Source organism: Rhineura floridana, chromosome 21 (genome assembly GCF_030035675.1).
Source record: "Rhineura floridana isolate rRhiFlo1 chromosome 21, rRhiFlo1.hap2, whole genome shotgun sequence".
Lineage (NCBI taxonomy): Eukaryota > Metazoa > Chordata > Lepidosauria > Squamata > Rhineuridae > Rhineura > Rhineura floridana.
Window position 1 is genome coordinate 19,801,791 of NC_084500.1, and position 16,651 is coordinate 19,818,441.

The 16,651-nt window shown below is 49.2% G+C and overlaps 1 protein-coding gene across 2 annotated transcripts in view; it reads right to left on the reverse strand.

The window, feature by feature from the left end:
• Nucleotides 1-6,416: 6,416 nt before the first annotated feature.
• Nucleotides 6,417-16,651, reverse strand: part of FOXN1 (forkhead box N1) — a 56,776-nt gene continuing 46,541 nt past the window's right edge. For both annotated transcript variants that reach the window (XM_061605487.1, XM_061605488.1), the window contains 2 exons: nt 14,914-15,420; nt 6,417-13,294 (listed from right to left, as the gene is read on the reverse strand). In XM_061605487.1, coding sequence (XP_061461471.1) covers nt 13,062-13,294; nt 14,914-15,420 — 740 coding nt within the window. In that variant the 3' untranslated portion in view covers nt 6,417-13,061. The remainder of the gene's footprint in view (nt 13,295-14,913; nt 15,421-16,651) is intronic.

A 16,651-nucleotide genomic window follows, 5' to 3' on the forward strand; every position in this document is an offset into this window, starting at 1 on the left:
GCCTGAGGCTGGATGGGAGCCCAAATGCCAAAACACCCCATTCAGTACAATACTGGGCTCTCCTGGAGGCTCCACCCCTTGTTGTATCTCTCAAAGAGTGGGGAACCTTTAAGGCTTGCCACAGGGGCCTGTGGAGTAGGCTCTGGTTCCCCCCACAGGGATGGGGACTGGAGGAGTGCCTGTTTTTCCCATTGTCATTCAGTCTGCTTTCAACCCCACCACCACCCCAAGCTGAGGACACCTGTAGGAGCTGCCCAGTGCAATCCGATGTCCTGTGGCAAGGTAGCAGTAGATATAGCGTGCCCCTGAATGCCCCGGAAGAGGCTAGTCTTTGACCTCCGCCCTCTTCGCTTTGAACAGCAGCAATGCTGGAGAGAAGAGTCTTCAGCTCTTGCACGTCTTTCCTCTCTCCTTTGGGCTGAAGTCAGCCTGCAAAGGCCCTCCCGTGGACTGTTCATGCCTTGAGCTCTCAGCATAGCCCACGCTTAACTTGGAATCCAGTGGCGGCTGGTGACTGCATGTCAGTGGGGCAGTGGAATCCGCTCCGGGTCTTAGTCTGAATTTTCAAGGAGCTGTCCAAAGGAGCCACCGGCCATCACTGCCAGAATCCTCCTAGACCTTCCAGCAGGGGGTGATTTGGAGGAGAGTAGCTTGCCATGTTGACAGGGGTTAGGGAAAGGTGATGTTTCCAGTTCCTTTGCCTGTTTCTCCTTTTAAGCATTTTGTGTGTGTGTGACTTATTTATTTATTAATTTTGGCTTGCTCTCTGTGAACCACCTGGACACGTTTGTTCTTCAGAGACCCCCAAGTTCAAAGCCCTGGGATAGGAAGTGCTGTCGCTGTACGGCCTGTGACCTAGAAGCCGTGGATCCCCAGGGGTTGCTCCTAGGAAGAGCTATTTGAAGCAGTGCTCTCAATGGGCACATCACTCTCTGAAGGCCACAGACATGGGGAAGGGTCTAGGAAGCCTCCTTAGTGGAAGGAAGCCTTTGATTTTGGAAGTTGAGAGCTCAGGAGCTGAAAAATCCAACCTGGGCAAAATAAGGTTGGGTGTTGAGGGTGACACTTCCTCTTCATTTCCAGTGTCTCGTGAACCATCCAGGCCACCGGCGTTGGAAGGGAGCAGCTGTCGTTTTGTAGATAGTTCTTCCAGTACTTAGTGGGAGTTCAATGGAACACCCGTATATCAGCCTTGGGTAAGTGGAATTGTGCCCGATAACAGTTCAGTGTCACTTTTTGTCATGGTTGACGTAGCTCTCTGAAGGCAGCCTCACTAAAGCAAACAGCCCAACTTTGAAAAAGTGGCCAGTTCTGTCACCTTGTAGAGTGGTCTCCCAAAAGCGTCCCAGATATTTCTTGGACAAGGTGGCTTCGGCCGAGTGGGATTTGCCGGTCCAGAGCAGGCGGGGTGATGGTGGGGAAAGCGGGTCTGCATTGGCTCCTGGTTGAGTTGTTTTCCTTCATTTTGACCAGACCAATGAGTTTCCTTTTTCTTGTGTGTTGAGCGGTGCTCAATTTTATTTCCATTTTAAGAGCATAAGAAGGGCCCTTCAGCAGCTGGGTCAGGCCAGCATCCTGTGCTCACCCTGGCCATCCAGTGGCCTGTTTCATTGGCCTAAGCCCTAACAGAAATGTCGACAGTGTGCAAAATGATTGATCCCAGGGCCCACATCTTGCAAGGTTGTTTCAGTGCAGTCATAGAGGAGGTGTCAGCCCAAAGAACTTGCCATTCACAACTATCGTGGTAGCAAATCCCTTCTCCAGATGGACCAGTGGGAAGTGCAGATGACGCGCAAGGCTCTTAAGCTGTGGGCTCGAGTGATCCTTCCTGGCATCTGTCAGTTCCGAAAAATCTCTTTACTGAACGTCTGAGCCAATTGCCTTGTAGCGCAGTAGAGGCAGGCGAAACGGCTGGAATGCAAGCCTCCTTGCTTTGCAAGGGTGGAAGTAGGAGGTGGGGACCTTTGGGGGACTCCTTTGCTTAACCGTAGACGGTGGCTGCGATGGCAGCTCTAATTGACTGCATCAATGGCTGCACGCTATTGCCATGGCTTACAGCGTTACAGTTATGGGTCAGCCAAGTTGCAGATAGCACAATTCACTGCAGGAAAAAAGGCAGTTTACACTGGACACATTTCTGGTTCCTTCCTTTAGGGAAGGGCCACAGCTCAGTGGTAGCTGGCAGGACACCCGCTTTGCATGCAGAAGGCCCCAAGTTCAGTCCCTGGCAGCATCTCCAGCTAGGACTGAGGAAGACCACCTCTCTGAAACCCTGCAGAGCTGCTGCCAGTCAGTGTTGACAATGCTGAGCTAGATGGAACAATAGTCTGATAAGGCAGCTTCCTGCGTTCCTATTTCAGTCTTTTATTCAGAACCGTGAGGACTAGGATCTTACTTTGTTTTTAAGGGACTGCAGAAAGCCTGATTTGCATGTAAAAGGCTCCCGGTTCAATCCCTGGTTAGGGGTAGGATAAGACTCCCTGCCTGAGACCATGGAGAGTTGCTGCCGATCAGTGTGGACTGAACTAGATGGACCAATGGCCTGACTCCATATAAGGCAGCTTTCTGTGTTCCTCCCACTGGGCTGATAAGAGGCTGATGAGGAAGGTAAAAATAGGCTTTCAGCCTGGTTTCCATGATGTCCTGCGAAGGCAAAAGAATCTTTCTTTCAGAAATGGAAGCATTCTCGATTTGCTCCTCACGGTGGCCTTGATGGTTCCTTTCACCCTTCTTGTTTTATCCATTCAGAAATAACAACAACCTCTAGACTGAAGTGAAGAGGTGTTTTGAAGTCATGAGAGGAGAAACTGGGAGAGGAGATAGCAAATCTGAAACGTCTTCCCCTGCCCTTGGAAAGTCGGGCGGGGATCCCAACCTGCCAAAGGAATGAATCAAGAAGGCTTGCCAAGGCAGGGAGAGGCCACTCTTGCCTTTGCTGGCAACTGAAGGCGGAGGAAGATGGGATGGGAGAAATCTTTATAGAGTCAGGGAGCTGCTAGTTTGGGGCAGTCTTGGTAGCCAGCCCAATTTGTGCCCGAGCTTGCTCTGGAGAAGAAAGGGTAGGGGTGTTGCTCATGATCAGACTGTACTTGGGAGACCCAGTGGGACCAGGAAGGGAGAGCGAGGCCTGGGCCGAATCTCAGAGACTCTCGGAAACCCTTGCAAAGTCCAAGGCTTGGTGTGGCGTGAAGGAGAGCTGTGCCACGTTCCCTGCAGTTTCCTATCCCCATGTCAGTTTATTTCTTTAAAAGTTTCATCTGCTTAATATAATAAGCATCCTAAAGTGGTTTACATAAAAACAGTAGAAACACAAGATTCAGTCATTCTCCCCTTAAAATGCAACAGTATATTACAAAGTGGTTCACAAGCAGAACTGTTAAAAAATGCGCTCCCTGCTGGCGAGCCGGCAGGTGGATTCATGGATTCCTGTCCAGGCTATATATGGAGAGAAATTTTCAGGGCCTTTAGACTGGCAGGCCATGGGAGCAGCTGTTTACAGGAGGCTGTGGATTTCTGACCCCAAGTTAGTTATTAAGTTAGCAGTTTGGCTGAAGCCTTTCTCCTGTTGAGGGAGATCTTGGAGCAGAGAGATGGATGTTGAGCACCCACCAGCAGTCCAGTCTCTTGATTCTGAAGGGTTGATGTTTGTCAGGCACAGACGTCCTAGCTGGGCTTTTGAATTGCTCCCAAACATTGCCCATCAGAGAAATGGTGAGTGCAGGGCACCTCACACCTTGGTGCAACTTTACATCCTCTCCGTTTACGTGCATCTCCTGCATCGATGGCTGGTGGACCCAATCCCGGCCACCGGTATTTCCAAATGCCCACTTTGTGCCAACAGACAGGGGAGGCAGTAGACCTGATGTGGTCTGTATAACGGCCTTCCCCAACCTGGTGCTTTCCAGGTGTTTTCGACTGCATCTCTCGTCAGCCCAGCCAGCAGGGGACAAAAAGATGGGGAGATGATAATTTCATACACTTCTATCGTGTCACCTCATGACTCGCCTTTTCTCTGAACTAAACAGCCCCAAATGCTGCAACCTTTGCCTGTCACAGCGTCAAACTACTCTGCTGGCCTAGTTCCCCGCGGAGTTCTGGTCTACCACCTATTGACTGTAGCAGGGTTGTTGGGAGTTGTAGTCTGGAGCAGCCGGAGGGCCCCAGATTGGGGAAAGCTGCCGTACGCCTTGACCAACACAGTGGAAATCCTGTTTCTTGGCATCCTTCAGAAAATTGTCTCCTCCATATCGGAAGCGAACCTGATTAAGACCACTGAAGAACACAGACTGTGCAGGGCTCGTGTGCATTAGTAACAACTCAGTTCAGGACTGCAGGCCCCTGCCCCCCACCCCCTAATCTTGTACTAAGTTGCTAACATGGAGTTAGTTAATGTTAGGCTGTAAACTGGATGATCTTACAGAGGCTGCAGCTCTTCACATCGGGGTGGGAAGCCCCAAGGGCTGCACTTCCTTCTGGGCAGCCTTGTAGAGGCCACATGCCAGGAGAAAGTTTGGACTGAAACCCGGAGTGGATTCCCTGCCCCACTGATGTGGAGCCACCATCTGCCACTGACTTTTCCTGGCCTTGGGCTGAAAAGGGGCAAAGGTGATTGTTTCAAAAGCCATGTTGCATTCCCCCTTCAGCTTACAGATGGCGGGGTGTGGTTTTAACATGCTCATTTTTTCATTGGGGGCGCGCGCAAAAGGGTATTTTTTAAAAAGTAAACTTTTCATGAACAAGTGTTTGTTCTCCGGTGAAGTTGAAGACTGTAAAAAATAATGACAATAACCTATTAATGGCACAAGCTTCCTCTCTAGACACTTGAAAGTAAACAAATGATCCAAAATAAATGAGCTGGTTTTTCTTCTGCTGTATTCAAGAGAATCTCATATCTGAGTTGGGTGTGCCATTTCACCTGCAACTAGTCCTCATGAGATCTCTGCCTTTAACCACAGTTAATCAACAGTCACATCCACACCATACATAAAACACGTCGCGTCCCCCAAACAATCCAGAGAACTGTAGTTTAACCCTCACAGGGCTGCAATTTCCAGCACCCTTAGCAAACTACAGTCCCCAGGATTCTTTGGGGAGAAGCCATGTCCTTTAAATATGTGGTTTGGATGTGACCAACAACCTACTTGTTTTGAGCTGTTGTTCCCCAAGCTGGTGCCCATCCAGAGGTTTTGGACTACAGTTCCCATCAGCCCCAGCATCATACAGTTGTGCTGGCTGGGACAGATGGGAGTTGTAGTCCAAAACCTCTGCAAGGGCACTAGTTTGGGGAATGCTGGTCTTGAGCATCTGACCTGGGTGGGGGAGAAGAGAGACCTCTTGCTTTTTCTGACTGTGCGGGCAGTGTGTGCTCATGTTTTTGGAAAATGCCAATGGCTTTATTTCCCAAAATAGTTTATTTGCGCTGCGAATGGCTTTTGCTGTTCTCTTGCTCGTTAATAGCTAGGCTTCTCTATAAATAGCTGATGTGAGATCCCCAAAGACAGCGCATGAGTTGCAATCTCCCAGCAGTTCCTTCTCGGGTACCTAATGGAGGCATCCAGCCAAGTCATGGAAAATCTGTTCCCTCTACAGCAGGCACGGGGGACCTTTTGCAGTTTGAAGGCCACACTCGGGGGGGGGCACCTGTCAGTGGGGGTGAGGCCTGAGGCAATGGGGAGCAGAAGGAAGGAGGGGCGGCCTTTGCACAGCAGGTGACATTCCAGCCCTTAGAAAGTCAAAAGCGATTTCTACTTGCGTGCATCACACCCATAAGACATGGCGGCAGCTGGTAGCTCCATGTCCATGCATGTGCACCTTGTGCAGCTCCCTGGAAGCTTAGATTAATGTTCCAGCTGTCCATCCAGGCACCATCAGAGTTCCAGGGCACATTACAGCCAGGCAAAAACCCTCAAGGAAGGTGCAAAGCAGGGCCAGGTAGAGAGCTCTGGAGGGCCACAGTTGGCCCCTGGCTTGGGCCTCCCAGCCCTGCCGTCTGCTTTTAGGGGCACAAAAGTGGAGGGGAATCCCCACCCGCCTTGGGTTTCTTTGGCGTCCGAGGGACTTGTAGCACAGCATGGCCAGATGAGTCGCAGAGGTGGGAAGGGTGTGTCTTAAAAGCGGGAGGGAAATGCATTGTGCAACGGGAGGCCTCCAAAAAGAAGCACTTGCCTTTGTATGAGTCAAGCTGTTGGGCAACCGTTTTCCCAGGAGAAGAGCCGGAAGAAAGATGTCACAGCTTTATTTACATGTACGGATCAGGAATTGTTTGCAAATCAGGGCTGAAGGAAATAACAATTCACAAAAGGTTGATACTGTGTTTGCAACATTTTTTGGTGACACACAGTATCTTGGCATATCCATGTTTTTGTTTTGTTAGCACCACTGTTTCTAATAATGAACTCAAGTGGTGAGTGCCGACAGAAATACTATTTATTATCATCATCATCAACAACAACAATATTTATATCCCACCTTTTCTCCAAGGAGCTCGAGATGGCCTACAAACATGGTTCTCCCGATTTTATCCTCACAACAACCCTGTGAGGTAGGTTAGGCTGAGAGACAGTGACTGGCCCCAAGGTCCCCAGCGAGCTTTGTGGCAGAGTGGGGATTTGAGCCCTGGTCTCCTCCCAGGTCCCACTCTGACACTCTGTAACCACAGGACACCACACTGGCGCCCACCCCTTCCTCAGTGGCCCTGCTTTGTAATCCTGGGTGCTGCAGGGCTTTCCATTGCTATCAGGCACGGTAGCTAGGGTTACCAGCCGTACTCTTGTAGGAGTACATGTACTCTTTTTGAGATCGTGCAACAGCGTAGTGCAACTTTTCACTTATCGAAGCCAAATGTACTCTTTTTGAAATGAACCTCCATGACCAGACCAGACTCCCTCTAACAGAGAATACACATACCAGGACTCTGTGCTGCCAGAGGTGAAGGTGGAGCCACCCCCCAAGTCCTCAAGAGCACTGGAGCTGAAAGGGCCAGGCCGCATCGTGTGCAGAGTCATTGTGCAACTCGAGAGTAGAGGTCTCCTCAAGAGCAAGTCATCCCTGAAACCCCTTCACCACTAGCAGCTGTGATTCGGGTGCGGTCCAAGAGGCCAGAGCATCTGAGGCCTCCCTTGGGCAGACTTAGGCCTGCTGGAAGCTGCCCAGGTCTCTGGTCTTCCTTGCTTGCTGGACAGTGCCTGGGTGCCCCTTGGCCATGGCCTGCTCTAGCTACGGTTTCAATCTGGAGTGCTCCTCTGAGCTTGTCTTGTGGCCACTGCTGCACCCTTCTCCCGGGTCTCTTTGGTGAGTGTTTTGGGGAGGAGGTGTAGACCTCTCCAGCCTGGGAAGCTAGTCCCAGAGGGCATCCACTGCAGATGCCTCAACATCTTCGACCAGACCACAGAATGGCTGGGCAGCGCTGTTCCCCAAATCTGCCACTCGATGGAGCTGCCTCACTCTGCCAATGGGACCTTTGTCCCTGTCTGGAGGAGACCAGGTTGGGAACGGGAGGCTGCTGTAGAGAGTCTGCCTTGAGTTAGGACCGTGGAAAGCTGCCTTACGCAGAGTCAGGCCTATCTAGCTCAGTATTGTCTGCACTGACCGGCAGTGTCTCTCAAGGGTTTCAGGCAGGGGACGTTCCATGCCGCTTATTGACCCAGGGGCCTTCTGCAGGCAAACCAACAGCTCTACCACTGAGCTAGGGCCGCTCCCTCTAAATTTCTGTACCAGTTCCCCTTTGAGCAGGAGTGCTAGTTAGCCGGTGCAGCATATTGAGCTGGGGGTGTGTGAAGGTGGAATGAGGCCTCCACAAATTGGGTGTTTCTCTGCATCATTTTGCATGTGCTTTTCATGACTTCAGAGTTGCAGTCTGTGAAAACACCGAGGCAGGCGGAGAGAATCTTTTGACAAAGGAACCCCCACCCCCGGGGTCAGCTTTTGTCAAAGCCTCTATCTCTGAAATGAAATGCAGTGACAAAAATTTGACCTTGAAGCTGGTCACAGCCAAACAGGGGGAGCAGAAGGTCAATTGGGGATACCCAATTTTGCTCGCTGTTGCTCTCTATGAGCGGAGAGTTCATTCCTGCTTCACCAGTGCCTTCCCAATGGGGTGTGAAGCACAGGCTGCAGGGCTGAACCCCACCCTTCAGTGACATCAGCTGACCAACAGGTGGGTGTGGTTTGGGGGGACATGACTGCGCAGGCCGAACTGGTGGGTCAGAGGTCCCTCCCCCTTGCTCTGTACAGAATGAGGGGGAACCAGCTGAATCTGTTGCAAATCTTGCAGGCAGAGTTTGAAGGACGCTGGATCCATCCTTTGGTTTGCTTACAGCCTGTGTGTCATGCAAGCAAAATGGAGGCAACCGCCAAGGTGCGTGACTCTGGCCAAGGTATGTTTGCTATGTATGTCTTTATTTGCCTTTTCTTTGCCTTATGTGCCCTTCAGCAAGTCCTCAGGACAGTCTCCAAAAACGGAGGCGAAAGGAGCCATTGACACACGTGTAAGGTTTGCAGAGTAAGTGGGAATGTTTTAATGTTCAGAGGCTGATTGATGTGGGCAGAGGATGGTGCCCCCTCCTTGCTGGTAGCTTCTTCCACATCTTCAGTTGCAGGAGGGCCTTGCAGATGCTGTTATTGGCCTACAACTCCCATCATCCTGTCAGTCAGTCAGTGGAATCCGCCCTGGGTTTTATTTATTTATTTATTGCATTAGTATACAGCCCCATAGCCGAAGCTTTCTGCACCTTGGACAGCTCCTTGAAAGTTTGGACTAAAACCCAGGAGCGGATCCCACTGCACCACTGACATGGAGCTATCAGCCACCACTGCAGATTGGTTTACAATTAAAAAAAAAAAAAACGTGCTCAGGAAAATTTATCAGCCTTTCAACACACATTTATCCTGATAGGCATGTTTTAGGCATGCAGTTTTGCCCAACATACACATTTTTGCAAGCTGTTTCCTCTTCCCTTCATATAATCCATTTGGCAGAAAGAGGCTGCTGCAGATTTTGGGTTTCGTGAAAGGGCAACAAACGTTTGCTGTTCAGTTGTATTATTGTATTTTTACTGCTGGGATGGCAAGAGATGCTTATGGGCTTTTTAGGGGCCAAACTCACTTGGCTGGCCTCAGTACTCTACCCCTGGATTTGGTGACAGTGGTGGAACATCATTTTCTGCTCAGCAAAACGTATTGAGCCTGTTCTGGGCCAAATGGGTCAAGATCAAGCTGTGGTTTCTGATCCTGTCTTGTTTGGACCAGTTGTAGATTAAACTAACCACACTTCCTGGCTCAGACAAAACTATAAACTGTGGTTAGTTTAAAACAAGGAGGCAGAAGCTTCAGATTTGTGCCTCACAGCTGTGCTGGATGAAGGGGGGATCAGGCTTGTGCAGGTAAAGATGAATGGAGCCACCAGGCGCTTAGTGTTGTGCTTGAACCCGGGCTGCAGTGACAGGATTGTAGTTTCTAGCAGACAAAATACATTGTTTTCCATGCAGCCTCATCACTCCTTATTCTGGGGCTCGCCAGGTGGCAGTCTCACGATGTCTTCAGAGCAGGGTGGGATTGGTAAGCAACCATCTGGTCAATGGAGAAAAAGTCTTTGGGTTGTATGTCCAACGTTAATTAAATTCAAAGTAGATCCTTTGAAATGAATGGATGTGACTCGCTTGGTTCTCTTCCTTTTAGTGGGTCTACTCTTGAGCAGGACACAGCTGGATGTAGTCCTCTAGGGCCCCTTAAGTGCCACAATTCAGAAAATGGGCCGGCGGCTTTTCTGAAGCATGTGGCTTGGCTTCTGCTGAAGGCAACTATCTCGCCTTAGCCAGAGAGGGCGCTATTGCTTTACTCATGCCACTTTCATGACGAAATAAATTGTGCTTGATACTTCAAATTGGGCAGGGAAGGTGTGGGAGAGACTGGCTGCTTATTAATGAATTCATCTTATTATTGGAAGAAGTAGGTGCATGCTCTTGAGCTGACTGTGAGCTGCGCTAGAGCGATTGGTGTTGCCACATCAACCATGTTGTGCAACCCTTCTCGGCATTGCAACAGACTTTAATGCAACAATTTCCCCCCTCTCCTTTTGGCAGTTGATAAAGAAATGCCCTGCCTTTGTATGTTTTTAGAATGGTGAAGGAGAGGAGCATCCTTGTCACCGACAAGCCTTTAAACAGAATTCCTCCCCCTAGCCAGCTTTGAAGTGCATGTTTCAGATAGCTATTTTGCGGGGTGGGGTGAGGTTTCAACAAGATCTGTTTGAGGGATCTTTGGTCTATATCTATGGGTAACCTTAAAGGTTAAATTTGGAAGGGGATGACCAGTTCACTGCAAGCAAGCCCTATCGAAGCCACTAGGGGGAAGCACTTGCAGGGCAAAGAATACAACTTGCTGGCTTGAAAGGAGTTACGCATATGTAGACACAAACTGTTGCTTTCAACACACACACATATATAAGGTTGTGTTTAGGGATGGGTGAATCTGTCCATTTCTGTTTCCAATCTTAAATTTAGTTTTCCACATCAGTTTGCAGTTTTTTTTAAAGTCCTCATGAAAATTCGTGTTTTAACACAAATTTCTCCTAATATATACACATTGTGGCACTGCCATTTCCCCTAAAAGTCTGCATTTTTGCATGCGATTTTCACTAATAATATGCATTTTAATGCACACTTCACCCTAGCAGATGAGTCTTTGTATGCATTACTTGACTAAAGAACAGCACTGCAAAATTTGGAGCAGTGTGAATTTCGAGGGAAATTGTGTTTCGGTTTGTGAAATGTTTCAGAAAGTGCAAATTTGATTGATTCAGCTTTAAATGTGAATTAAATTTCTCCCCCAGCACCAAGCTGTATCTAATGTTTGTTATACTCAGAGTAAACCCATTGAAATGAATGGATGTGACTAACATAGGTCCACTAATTCCAATGAGTCTACTTTGAGAAATAGTTACTTGAATAGAATCATCTCTGTGTGTGTGTGTTAGATTAGTTTGAAAGAAACTGAACTGATATCCTCCGTACTCTACAAGGAAAAGTGCTTTAAAATGCACTGTAACAACAGGTTGATCATTTTATTAAAATGAAAAGGCAGCTGTTGTAGGAGATTTATTGTGCAATCCTGCATGAGTCTATTCAGAAATAAGTCACATTGAGTTCAATGGGACCTAAATTTGAGTAAGTGTATATAAGGCTGCAGACTAGATTATTGCTACAACCCAACAACACCTCCTCCCTCAAGGGACAATATTTAGTTTTGTGGCATTTTACTCCATTAATAGAGCCACTACCAGTCCGTGTTAACAGTACTGAGCTAGATAGACCAATGGTCTGACTCGACAGAAGGCAGCTTCCGGGGTTATTTAAATCAACCCTTTATTCAAAGCCATGAGGACTAGAATCTTAACTTCTTCTTTTAAGGGAAAGGCCATATAGCTCAGTGGCAGAGCATCTGCTTTGCATGCAAAAGGTCCCAGGTTTGATCCTCAGCACCTCCAGGTAGGACTGAGAATGTCTCCTGTCTGAAATCTAGGAGAGCTGCTGCCGGTCAGTGCCAACAGTGCTAAGCTAGATGGAACAAAGGTCTGACTCTGTATAAGGCAGCTTCCTAGGACCCTTGATATGTCTCTTCAGGGTTGGTAACAGTGGTTGCCACATTGGTGACCCCCCTGGCTCAGTGGGATGAAATTGTGAGACGTGTGACTGAATTTGCAAACCATTCCATATTCCCCCATCAGTATGCCCTTTTCTGATTTTAAAAACATTATTTATTTTACCATGTTTACACTTGCTTTTTGACCATAATGTCTTCTCCAGGTGGTTCACAGTAATCAAATGTATAGGCAGCCGAGGCCCTCACTTCTTGAAGCCCTCTGCAGGGGCATTGTTAAAGCCCCAGGACTTTGCAGTGAGGCTCAGATCACCGGCATCTTCCCCCTGTTTTTTTAAAAGTGGAAGAACTCCAATGAAAACGTGTTTTTGAATTAAAAAGAACACCTTTACTCACAGGGCAGTTGGACTCACTGCAAAGTACAGGGCTGGTGAGATGGACCCCCTCCCTCCACGCTACCCAGTCACAATCTTAGTTTGCTCAGAAGTCTAATTTGTATTTATGGTGGCATCCCAAGTTCTGCTCAGAGCAGTCCGGTCGAAAGCAATGAACTTAAGTTAGGCATGTCTATTAACTTCAGTGGGTCTCCTCTGAGTAGGGCTAGCATTGGCTGCATCAGCACATACATTAGCACATACAAATTTTAAACAAAATGTGCGTGATGGGTCTGTGTCGTGCTCCCGTTAAGTCCTCAGCAAGGCCCATGCCTGTTTGCTCTTGAAATACCAAGTGTGCTGTTGATGGTATCAAACTTTGTTGTCTAATTTGCGAACCTCTGGGAGACATGTCACTAACCTCTTTTGAGTCTTTTCTTTTTAAAGAGAGTCTTCATCCATATTTTCCAATCCTGTCACGGTTTCTGTCCATACCTCCTTCACAGCCCTGAGCCCCCAAACCTACTTTTTGAAAGTGTATTGCCAGTGGCACCTCCACATCAGTGGGGCAGTGGAACCTGCTTCAGGTTTTGGTCTGAACTTTCAAGGAGCTGTCCAAGGTGCACCTTGAAAGTTTGGACGGAAACCCGGAGGGGATTCCACTGACTTGGAGTTGCCAGCTGATGTCAGACTGAGGGATATTTGAAAAGTACATTTTTTTGAAGATAAAAATAAAAATTGGCTTTTGCTTCCGTCTGACCCCTTTGCCAGAAAGCCTCTTATTGGCTTTGCTGTGGAAGGGCAGCTTGATTGACTCTGTGGTTTAATGGCTCTGTGGTGAACAGCAGTTTGCCTTTTCAGCAGCCTACAGCAATTTGGGTTTTTAGAATATATGTGTGTGTCATTTCCGTCTGGCACTTGGGTACGCTTCGATCTTCTGCACGCCAGATCTGGAAGAAAGGAGTTTTTGTTTTTTAAGGATAAAGTCCTGGACTGGTCTCTGCGTTTGGCATTCAGCATACATAATAAGCTTGGCTTGGAGGTCAACCCCCGACATTGGCACAGACAGAACTCTCAGTTTGGCTTCGGGTCCTAGACCAGAGCCACAGGTTTGGACCCCGAATTATTCAGGTAGGAAGTCGGTTTTGTATCCAGCTCCATGAAAGCAGAGTAAAGGGTGGTCAGCTGTAGGTCAGGCAAGCTGCTGCTGTTGCCATCCATCTGATGCTGAGCAGAGGAACAGTGGCCAGGGGCCAGGGAGGAGGAGATGAGGACCAGGGGGTCGATTGCCAAGCTGTCGACTTTCAGTTCCTCCCAAAGATTGCCTGCAACAACAAAAACAAGCCCTGCAATGACATCCGCGCCTGTCTTGGAGCCTCCGGGCCTCCAGACAGGACAGCCCAGCTGCAGCTAGATCAGGCCCCATAGGGTTCATCTCGCCCTTTCGCACAGTGGCCAAGTCTCTTCTGGGAAGCTTGCAAGCAACGGCAGCTTTTCCCAGCCTTGCGTCTCCATCCCAGCTGTCGGTATTCAGGGGCAGGTGCTGCCTCCGACAGTGGAAGGCACCGACTCAGCTGTGGGAAGTGTTCCTGCCATTTTGCAGTCCTCGGCCACTTTCCATCGAGTTACCGAGGGCAGACCCTTCTGTTCCCCCAGGCCTTTTCACTATAACAGACATTGCTCAGTGACAGAGCACCTGTTTGGCATGCAGAAGGTCCCTGGTTCAATCTCCAGGTAGAGCTGGGAGAGCCTCCTGTCTGAAATCCCGGAGAGCTGCTGCCAGTCAGTGCAGGCAATACTGAGCTGCATGGACGAATGGTCTGACTCAGTATAAGGCACCTTCCTATGTTGCTGTGACATGCGTATTTAATGCCTTTTACAATTTTGCACCAGTTTCTTTTCCCTGGTCCTGGTTTGATGATGGCTTTAATTTGCTTTTATGCTGTTGTGTCGATGTTGGCTTGTGTGGCTTATAACTGGCTTCATTCTTTAGCCCCGTTTCATCTGCTCTGACTGGCAGCAGCTCTCTTGGGTCTCAGGCAGAGAAGGAAGGGTCTTTCCCCTGAACTGCTGCCTGATTCTTTGAATTGCAGTTGCTGAGGACTGAACCCAGGGCCTTCTGGGGACAAAACAAGGGATGCCTGCTGAATTGCAGGCCGTTCATCCATGCTGGCTGCAAGGCACGATTATGATGATTGTTATTAAAACGTATATCCCCCCCCCTTCCTCAAGAAGGAACCCAGGGTGGCAAACATAACAATTTAACAGTAACAAAAAGAGAAGCATTCGAAAAATCATTAAAAGCATTCTAAAACCCAGTGTACAGCTTAAAACCATCCTTCCACCCAGTGATCTCTGGGGGGTGGTGGTATTCCACAGACAAGGAGTCACCACCAAGAAGGCCCTGTCAGAGTTCAAGGCCAACTGGGCAGCTGCCAGCAGTGGCACCACCGCCAAGGCCTCGTCTGCGATCGTAGAGTCTGAGATGGCTGGGGAAGGCGCTGCTTTGGAGACTTGGGTCCCAAACCCTTTACATTTTTATATGCAACCACTAAGACCTTGATGGGCATTGGAGTCCAACACCATCTGCAGGGCATCAGGCTTGGAAAGGAATAGGCCGGGGTGAGGACGTTCCAGCTGGGAGTTGAATGTCACTCTCAAGCCTGCTCTGCCTTGCTCTTGCAACTGTCCCCAGGCCACCCCTCCCTGGTCTTGCTTCACACCCTTGAACTCTGATCATGCTTTTTGCAGGATGGAGGACAGAGAGCCGTGTGCCAGTGTCGCTTGCTGAAGAAAGGTAGAATCTGCATTAATAGTTCCACCTCCTTTGTCCCTGGCCCTGCCCACCACTGGCATGTGGCCCCCCGAAGGTTGCCCAGATGGACATGTGGCCATCAAGCTGATTCCCTGACCCACAATGGATTGTTGAATGGGAATTTAGTACCTTGGAGATTGAAATCGGTGAGGGAAGGGCTCAGTGCATCCACATCGTTGCTGAGGTCGCCCTCTGGCGCGAGCACATCCTGCAGGGGACGGGCTGCTGCCAGCATCTTCATTTGGCGTCCCAGAGGGAGCTGGGTGGCCACCGGAGAGTCTTGCCCTCTGTGCCCATTCTGGGCATCTGCCGAAGGGAGGAGGGTTTGGGGCCCGTCCGGCTGCCCCTGGTGCATGAAGGCAGGCGAGATTTGAGGGAAGCCTGGAGGGGGAGCACCGTAACAGGAGGTCTGTTGGCCCCCCAGCACGCTGGGTGGCGGGTGGGTGGGCGGCAGAGCGCCTTGTGCATGCGCTGCGTGAGGGGTGCTGGAGGGGATGGGCGGCTCACACAGGGGGTGGTGCTGGAGGGGCATCTGTCGGGAGGGCGTGGGCGGACTCGCCATGCCAGTCGGGTTGCAGGCCAGCGCGGAGGATCTCGGCTTGTCCGTCTGGTGTCCTATCAGTGTGTCAAGTTCTTCTACACACAAGCAAGCAAATGAGCCAGTGAAAATGAGAGAGAGACAAGTGGCATCTTTGACTTTATTTAGGACCAGGCTGTCACTGGGGCTACGAGCCACGATGACGGTGTTCTACCTCGACAATGTTTATCAGATGCATATCCTGCCCCTTCCTCCAGAGAAGCCCAGAATGCCCCTGAAGAGGTCAGCTGCTGGGAACTGCAAGCGGGGAGAATGTGGTTGCACATGGGCCCTGCTTGTGGGGGCCCCTTTGGGGCATCTGTGGAAACAGGGGGCTGGACCCAATGGGCCCCATTTGGCCTGATCCAGCTGCCGCCCCTTCCCCCATTTCTTATGTATTTGGAGCTGAAGGTAGTGATGGCTGAATCAGTCAGTCCCAGTCTGGGTAACCTTTGCGCCTGGTCACTCATAGCAGGCTGCAATTCTAACCGCATCTGCTCAGAAATAGGGATGGGATCTGTGGGCAGTGCAAGTTCATTCTGTCAACTGGCAGGCCGGTATCTGCTTTTATCAGCCCCCTTTTTTTCCCCTGGCAAAAAGGAGAATGATATTAATACTGATATTTTGAAAGGAAATATAAAATTATCATTCTTAATACTGATGTTTTAGAGGTGGGGTTTTTTTAAAATCCATTTTTGGAAATAGCCACAGAAAATATCTCTATAAAAAACCCTTTCCACAATCAGTGGAAAATTTGGTACCAACTTTGATCCCTACTCAGCAGTAAGTCCAACTGACTTTAATGGGGCTTACCCCTATGGAAGTGGGGTTAGGATTGCTGTTGTAGTCTGATTCTCTTTTTTAAAATTGGCCTGCAAGTTTGCATTTAAATACACAATTCAGTATTTATATTCTCCCAAAATACTAATGTCAAATTTATATTCTTTCAAAATGCTTTTTTGGGTGGAGGACTTCTATCAGAGGACTCACATCAGAATCCGCAAAGATCCAATCCTGTCATCATTCCTATTTGTAATTTACCTGTCAGTAGCGCAGCTTAGATGACACTAACAACAAGCCAAAAAAGCCTGTTCTACTTGAAGATTTAGCCAAGGATTGGTTAACCTCTGGCCCTCCAGATGTCACTAGACTCCCATCTCCCCACTGGCAGGTATGACCAATGGTCAGGGAAGATTAGTCCAGCAAGATCTTGAAGGCCACACCATGGTGTACCTCAGACAGCTCCTTGAACATTTGGACTAAAACCCTGAGCGGATTCCACTGCCCCAT